General features: G+C 36.8%; 1 protein-coding gene across 4 annotated transcripts in view; it reads right to left on the reverse strand.

Moving 5' to 3' along the window:
- cacna1hb (calcium voltage-gated channel subunit alpha1 Hb) overlaps positions 1-9,047 on the reverse strand; it is a 184,317-nt gene that overhangs the window by 25,914 nt on the left and 149,356 nt on the right. For all 4 annotated transcript variants that reach the window (XR_015476168.1, XM_087236664.1, XM_087236665.1 and 1 more), the window contains exons 21-24: positions 6,283-6,467; positions 3,514-3,640; positions 3,249-3,374; positions 658-747 (exon numbers count right to left, since the gene is read on the reverse strand). Coding sequence is in view for 3 of the 4 variants with exons in the window: in XM_087236664.1 (XP_087092790.1) it covers positions 658-747; positions 3,249-3,374; positions 3,514-3,640; positions 6,283-6,467 (528 nt within the window). In the remaining variant the exon portion in view is untranslated. The remainder of the gene's footprint in view (positions 1-657; positions 748-3,248; positions 3,375-3,513; positions 3,641-6,282; positions 6,468-9,047) is intronic.

Genomic DNA, 9,047 nt, shown 5'->3' on the forward strand with positions numbered 1-9,047 from the left:
AACATTTTCACATCATAATGTGAAGGCAACTTTGTTGAAAGTTGAAAGCTGCAAGTTGCATTACTTATAAAGTTTAAAAGAGCAAAACATTTGGGAGAAATAGAAAGTGGCGAGAGGCCATCTGCAAGAAAGCAATTTCAGAAAATGTGACAGGAAGAAAGTGCATAATGTAATGGAAACTGTGCTGCTCTTATTGTATATTCAACACAATTGCTATTTGTCACTGCACAAAAAGATGGGACGGTGTAAAGGACACTATATAAACCAGTAGTGTTGAGACGGTTATTGTCCGTGAGAGAGGGAGAGAGAAAGAGAGAGTATATAAGATCTCTCAGTGGATTTAAATGATGAATGTTCTGTCTCTCCTCCTCAAGCTGCTCATTTTGGTGTCCTCCACTGTATTTTTATCTCTCTCTCCTATTCCTTCAGTTTCAGAGCTGAATTAATCACACGCTCGCTTTACCTAAAAACCTGCTTCTGCCTTTTGTGATTGTGTCACTTGAGCTTCTGGGAAGGAAAAAAAAAAAAGGTAAACACTCCTGTGCCTGTGTTTCCTTTAGTTATAACAGACAGATTCAGAGTGTGGTGTAAGTGTTTTCGCATCGAGTATAGTTATCTGAAGAACTGGCACACACACACACATGCACACAAACACACCTGTTGGTCCACAGCTACGGCATCTAATCCATCGTACATGATGTTGACCCAGCCGTCTTTAGATGATAGGACGAATAACGACATCAGCGCCTGCGAAACATTGATAAAATGGATTAATGTGAGCAAGAGAATATTACTATGACACTGTCAACAGTATCAACGTCTGTAAAGCGTTGAAGACAAGGTGAGATAAACGCTGTTGCTTAACTGAGTGACACTATTCAGCAAAAATAAAAAATATATAATTGATGGGGTAAAGGGGTGGTTTGGCTGGGAGTGATCGGTAAGTGAATTAAGAATGGTGGTGGGGGGGAGTTGGGGATTGGGGGTGATTGTTAAGTAAACTGAGGGGTGGCAGGATTTGTGGAGGAAGCATCCATGCATCCATCCCTACATATATCTATCTAGATATGCATCCATCTGTCCGTGCATCCATCCATCCATCCATCCATCCATACGTCTGTCTGTCTGTCTGTCTGTCTGTCTGTCTGCCTGCCTGCCTATCTATCCATCCATCCATCCATCCATCCATCCATCCATCCATCCATCCATCCATCCATCCATCCATCCATCCATCCATCCATCCATCCATCCATCCATCCATCCATCTATCTATCTATCTATCTATCTATCTATCTATCTATCTATCTATCTATCTATCTATCTATCTATCTATCTGTCCGTCTGTCCGTCAATCCGTCCGTCAATCCGTCCGTCCATCCATCCATCCATCCATCCATCCATCCATCCATCCATCCATCTATCTATCTATCTATCTATCTATCTATCTATCTATCTATCTATCTATCTATCTATCTATCTATCTATCTATCTATCTATCTATCTATCTATCCGTCCGTTCGTCCGTCAATCCGTCCGTCCATCCATCCATCCATCCATCCATCCATCCATCCATCCATCCATCCATCCATCCATCCATCCATCCATCCATCCATCCATCCATCTATCTATCTATCTATCTATCTATCTATCTATCTATCTATCTATCTATCTATCTATCTATCTATCTATCTATCTATGTTGATATCCATCCATCCATCCATCCATTTATCTTTATTCTGCAAACTACAGACAATTTTTTATTAATTTAAAATAAAAATGAGTCATCTGAAACATTGTTTTCATGAAATAAAAAAGACAACATGTTTTCAGACATTTATACAAATTTTTATACAACAGTCCCAGTATTCTACCTTCAGAAGAATTAAGAAATCTTTATTTCGTAGAATAAACATAATGAATCACAACCCAGGCTCATTCTAAAAGATCTCAAGTTTCTCTTGCTAGTGCTATACGGGTCTGCTCTTCTTGCGTAAATCCACCAGAGGTGGCTTTCGACTGACTGACTTACTGACTGACCGAACCGCCCATTCACACCCTTCCCTAAACCCAACCGCTAGTGTTTTCAAAAGCACCGATTGACCCGCCCACTCACTTCCCTAAACCCAACCGACAGTCTTATAAAGCAATAAAGAAAACCCCTCGTCTGATATTTACCACGTTTTCAGATTTTACCACATTCACAGTCTATTATTTGTTTGTTTATTTTATTGTTTGGCTACTGTTTTTGTATTACTTTCTGGAACTGTTCATCACCGGACTCAAACCCCGCCATCGTGATCAACTTCTCTCTTCAACTCCAGTCTGCCAATGTACATGGCGATCTACTGAATAAACTGGTAACAGCAGGAAAGCAGTCTATACGGAGGTAAGCGGTCAGCTCGTAAACGCAAAAAGGAACGGCATAGTACCGCCCTATAGAGCTCGCTTTAAAGACCAAATGCAGCCATATGTACTTCTGACTACATAATTTGCGATCTCAAGAAATGTATATAGGGCGACATTTCAGAATGAGCCTATGTTGATGAATAATCATCATCACTTTCAATCAAAACAAATAAAAGCATTTGTTATTCTGACCAATTGTCTTTTTTTAACAATTGAAAAAATTATATCACACCCTTATAGAATGAAACAAACGTTAACATTTTACTTAAGGCCATATCTAATAAATTCAGTAAATCCAAAAACTATCAAAAAAACTATCAAGTGGACTCTTATTTCCTTAGGTACCACACACACACACACACACATATATATATATATATATATATATATATATATATATATATATATATATATACAGTATATGTGTGTGTTACTGTCACTAAAACAATTACTGTGTACCCTGTGAACCAATAAAAATGAGCATTTATTATGGCCTGTCAGAGCATGACAGATATTCAAATTACTTAAAAATGAACCATATGTTAGATGCTAATGTGAAGAAATTACACCAGGGCATTAAAGCTGCCCAGACATCACATATGCAACAATAGGAATGAGAAAGCATGTCCAGCAGATCCCTGTCATCTTGATGAAATGTGCTTGTGTGACCTGAATCTCAAACATAAAGGGCTGCTTGAACGCTTTGGAAAAAAGGGCAAATGAGAAGGTTGATTGTTTAATAAAATATGCTAGTAATGCCTCCAGTGCACATAATTCAATCTTTATGAATACCCTGTTAAAGTCTATGTGTATGTGTGTGTGTTTTTGTGAGTGTGTCCTACCTGACCCAGGTTATCAAAGTTGTACTTCCGACGGATCCATTTGTATTTAGCCTGCAGGCACTCTGATTTATTGGTGATATTTCTAGTGTCAAAGCCTTCACAATGATAAAACTTCCCCTTAAAGAGCTGAAAAATGAACAACAGCTTACATTTAGACAGCAGCAATGCAAATAAACTGCTAATTACAATGCTAACAATTGATCTGATCTGCATAAACATTAATGAATGTCACTAAGCAATGTTTTAGACTCGGGTTTATGCGTACCTGAACTCCCAGAATGCCAAAGACAATGAAGAAAGCACAACAGATCAACACAATATTCCCAATAGGTCTGAGAGACGTGATCAATGTTTCAACAACCAGCTTCAGTCCAGGAGCTCTGCTTATGACCCTGATAAGACACACACATACACACACACACATATTCAGTGTTGCAACAGTATCTGAGCTCAATGCAGGCGCACTGAACTAGAAAGAAGCTGTTAATAAAAGGGCTCAGCGTTGCACAACACGCTGACGTGCAAGATGTTCTGCGGTGTTAGCCTTGAAATGAACAGAAGTCAGCTCAGCACAATATTGCCGTGTTTGAGAGATGCTCTGTTTTGTTCAAATGTGTCTAGTGGAACAGTTTTCCTGACAATGACAGAAGATTAAATGTGATTTCAGCACCGCGGACAGTGGCAGAACAAACTTTGTGGGTGCACGTGTTTTCTCTTGTTCAAAGTCAGAGCTGGGGTGACTCAACTTTTGGTTTGAAGTGCAAATTAAATATGAAGGGTTTTTTTTATATTGCATATACAACTTAATCCTTATGCGTACTTAAAGGTATAGTTCACCCCAAAATGAAAATGTCCTGTTAACTTTCTCATCCACAAGTAATTCAAGATATAGCTGCATATTTTTCTTCAGTAGTACATTAAATAAGGTTTTTATTTTGCTAAATCCAGGGTCCTTGGTTATTCATTTAATTGCAGGGAGTGGTGACAGGTTTTTTAGATTGATAATAAACGCATACAAACAAGTCAAAATCAATAGCAATGGCTCCTGATAATACAGTGAGGTCTTGCAAAGAAATTACTTACAATATAGCTATAATTCACAGCCATTTTGGATCACATCAGATTTTAGATGACTTGAGGATGAGTAAATTAACAGGAAATTATCCTGATGATATGATAGGAAATATGGTTTTAAAAAGCTTTTTTTTATAGTTTTTTGTCTTTTACATAAAAAAATATACATTATTAAACACAAACAGCATAGATTTAGCAAAAAGGTTTTAAAGAATAGTGTTGGAGATTCAGCTTCCCTTTAATGTTCTCATTTTTATGAAAAACATTTGAAGTTCTAAAGCATCTGTTTCCTTGAAAAAGACGTGATAGTGTCATTCGAAAATGAATGGGAAATGACGTTAGCCCCTTTCACACAGTGATACCGGTAAATATCCGGAAAATTTCCGGAACGACTTTACCGGTATATTCAACAAAGCGCTGTTCACACAGGCGAGGACGTTACGGAAATTTTCCGGAAAAGAGCATTCACACATCCATTCCAAAATACCGGTAAATTCTGACATCATTCACCACAAATGAGCTTTAAACGGCTGCGCTTGTGTTTGTAATCATATGACTAAATTACAAACTCTGTGGATGATCAATATTGTGAACAACTTTCGCAGGATCACTTTCGCATGTCGAGATGCTCATAATATGTGCGTGTACAGGCGCTCACAGGCTGTTTTACAGGCACACGCAAAGCTTGAAGGTAAACAAACAACGGCTTATCATAAGCATCTCATCGATGATTATTTACACAGTTGGCATTAAGAAGAACATATAAACGTGATCTGACTATCTTCTAGCAGCTAAATGTGTCTGGAAAAATATTCAAAGGCTTTTATTCTCACAAACCGCGCGGACGTAAATGCGTCTGACTGTTGTGATTGGCTTAAGCAGACGTTTCACGTCAGCACGTTCTAGACATGCACGCGCTTATTACGGCAATCTTCCATCTGCATTCACACAGCGCAGCATACCGGCAAATTGCTGGTAATGTTACAACTTCTTTTTCCGGAAAATAGCCAGAACGAATTTACCGGTATTTTCAAAAAGGACCTGTTCACACATACAACCTTTCCGGAAAATTGCCAGCAATTTTCCGGAAAGGTCTGTATGTGTGAAAGGGGCTGTTTCTTTTTAATATAGTCAGTCATGAACTGAGGTGGGCTGGTCTAAGGCTTGAAACTCCGGGGCTGAAAAGGAGTCTCACTCTGGCCCTGTCAGAGTGTGGCTTGTGTGTACCATACATACTGTAAGAGGTATTAATTTATTTATTCATTTATTAAATTAGTTATTGAACTAGTTCTTCCATTAAAAAAAACATAATTTTAAACAGCTGCTTAACAATGAGCGAGTTGTGTTTTAGACACAATATTGTGTGTTATTTATTTGTTTATTTGCGCAGAATAAAAATGATCAAACTGAAAATTGTTTATACAAAAAATAAATTAAGGTTACTCTTTATTTTAAAGTGTCTTTGTTACATTCATATAATGATGAAGGAATATTAATTAACTCTATGTAGTTAGGGTTAGACTGCGGGTTAGGTTTAGGGTTAGTTACATGTAATTGTTTTTATCATAAATAAATGTAATTAGTACATGGATCATACGCAACAAGTATGCAAAGTGTTTCCAAAATTAGTTTTATCAACTCTGCCACACGCTGATATGTTTTAAGCTATTGCTTATTAACCATAACATTTAAGTCAATCATTTCAGCCATGCAAATCTGTTTTTAAACAAATATCCCACACACAGTTTACAACGTTAGATTCATTTTGGGTCTCTCGAGCTCCAGTCACAGTTCAAACTCATTGGACTGTAAGAGAGCAGTGCCAACATTCTACTAAACATTCCAATTGTGCTCCACGGAAGAAGCCCCTTGAAGAATATTACAACAGCCTACAAAAGAGGACTTAATGTACTTCAACACATTCATAAACACCCACACAGAGCTTCAATAAAAGTCTTACCTCAAGGGTCGGAGTGTTCTTAGCAGCCGAAGAACTCGCAAGATGCCCAGAATCCTGTTCCCGCCAGAGGAGGCAAGAGAGACCAGAATATCCACGATAGACACAAACACCAGAAAACCATCCAGAACATTCCAGCTGCTCTTCAGGTACGAGCCTGGACCGGCATACAGCCCAAGAGAAACCACCTAGAGCAACAACAACAACAACAACAACAACAGCAGCATTATAATATCACTGGTTATATTTGCATGTTTTGATGAGCATTTGTGAGTGTTTTTGCAAAAAACAAAAAACATGTTAGATAGAAAACAACTGCGGGGGATATTTTTATTTTAAAAGATGTGAACAACTTTGGTAACACTTTAGCTTAAGTCACAATGTTTGCTATTAACTACTGGCTTGTTAATGTACCTGACTATTATTAAGATATTAATTGTTTATTATTAGTTATAAAGCATGATCTTATTCTGCATCCCTAATCCTATTCAAAACCTAAACCCAACTTCTACCTTACTAAATATTAATAAGCATTAATACGTTAGTAGAGCTAGTTAAAGGTTTGTTAATACCATGAATTGTGCTTAAATAGAATTACTTTAACTGGTAAAAAATATGAGTTACTAGTTATTTACTTAAAGTTATTATCTACTAAAGTTATGGTAACTAATAACCTTATTTTTTATGATTTTGATTGTAATTCAATAATGTGCAACTTTTGTAAAGCTGCTTTAAAACAGCAATTATTAGGGCTACACGATATTGAAAAAAATCTGACATTGCGATATTTTGTATTTCTGTGATATGTGTGTGTGTGTGTATATATATATATATATATATATATATATATATATATATATATATATATATATATATATATATATATATATATATATAAAAATATACACATCGCGATGTGGCATTTGTTTCCAAAGAGAAAAACATTTGAAACCACTAAATAATAAAAATAGGAAGTGATTTTTGAGCGAAGTATCTCTTTAAAGACGCATTCAGGCAATAAACACCATTATAATGAAACTCTGCATTGATTATAATCAACTATAATCCCAACTTAACATTGCATATCTTTGCGATGTGACTATTGCAGATGCACACACTGTGATATCGATGCTGAAAGGATGTATTGTGCAGCCCTAATAATTACTGTGAAAAAGCGCTATACAAATAAACTTGAATTGAATTAAATGAAATGTGACTTCAAATAAGGTGTTACCAAAACATTTACTAAAAAATTTCCTCCAAAAAATTTAAAATTGACAACAGGACTATCCAGCAGATAATCTACAATATACTGTGTCAAATGACTCAGATCAAAATGATTTAGTTCAATTACCATCATAAACGGTCACACTAGAAAACCTGACAGTGTACAAGCTGCTTTATTGACGTCCTTTTGCAGTTGAAACACTGATTAAGAGATTACATGAGACACACATCATGCACTTCAAGACATAATATCCCCTCTTTGCTTTCCTTTGGGATATTTTTTTTTTTTAAATGGATGAAAAATGACAGGGGAGGATTCTTTTTATAAGATGAGTGCATATAAACCACAATGTAAACACTTTTATTAAATAAATTCTTTATGCGCAACCAAATAAAACTCTGAAAGTGACTTTGCCTCAACACATTATGTGATTTGATAACTGCTCTAAACAGCAGATAAATCTTTAACGCCTGTCTCAAAATGAAGTCTGTCATCAAAATGATTTCGTTAAATTACCACAGAGAGCTGTCACATGAGAAAGCATGACAGTGTACAAGCTGTTTTATTGAGTGTGTCGTCTGAGCAGGAAGTGATTTATTACACATTATTTCTGAGGACGAAGTGATTTATTATCATTCAGTTTCCCAGTTAGTGAAGGTTTGAACACATGAGGTGAAATAATGTAATATTCCAATTGTCATAATAGTAAAATTCACAACTTAAAAAAATACTGTAGCCTTATTCCTAAATGGATTAAATTCATTTATTTCCTCAACAAAATACCCCATAATGACAATGTGAAAAAAGATTTTTTGAAAATGTGGCAAATTTATTAAAAAATTAAAAAACCTGAAAAATCACATGTACGTAAGTTTTCACAGCCTTTGCCGAGAAGCTCTAAATTGAGCTCAGGTACATTCTGTTTCCACTGATCATTCTTAAAATGTTTCAGCAGCTTAATTGTTCACCTGTGGTAAATTCAGTTGATTGGACATGATTTGATAAGGCATACACCTGTCTATATAAGGTCCCAGGGTCGACAGTGCATGTCAAAGCACAAACCAAGCTTGAAGACAAAGGAATTTTCTGTAGACCTCTGAGACAAGATTGTCTCAGGGCACAAGGCTGGTGAAGGTTACAGAAAAAATTCCGCAGCTCTGAAAGTTCCACTGAGCACAGTGGCCTCCATCATCTGTAAGTGGAAGATGTTTGGAACCACTAGGACTCTTCCTAGAGCTGGCCGTCCATCTAAGCTGAGTGATTGGGGGAGAAGGGCCTTAGTCAGGGAGGCGATCAATAACCCGATGGTGACTCTGTCTGAGCTCCAGTGTTTTTCTGTGGAGAGAGGAGAACCTTAAAGAAGGACAACGGCATGGTAACGGTATGGTAGATTGGCTAGACGGAAGCCACTCCCCGCCTGGAATTTGCCGAAAGGCATCTGAAGGACTCTCAGACCATTAGAAACAAAATTCTCTGGTCTGATGAGACTAAAATTAAACTATTTGGAGTGAATGCCAGGCGTTACGTTTGGAGAAAACCA

The sequence above is a fragment of the Danio rerio genome, chromosome 1 (genome assembly GCF_052040795.2).
Source record: "Danio rerio strain M-AB ecotype USA chromosome 1, GRCz13ab, whole genome shotgun sequence".
NCBI lineage: Eukaryota > Metazoa > Chordata > Actinopteri > Cypriniformes > Danionidae > Danio > Danio rerio.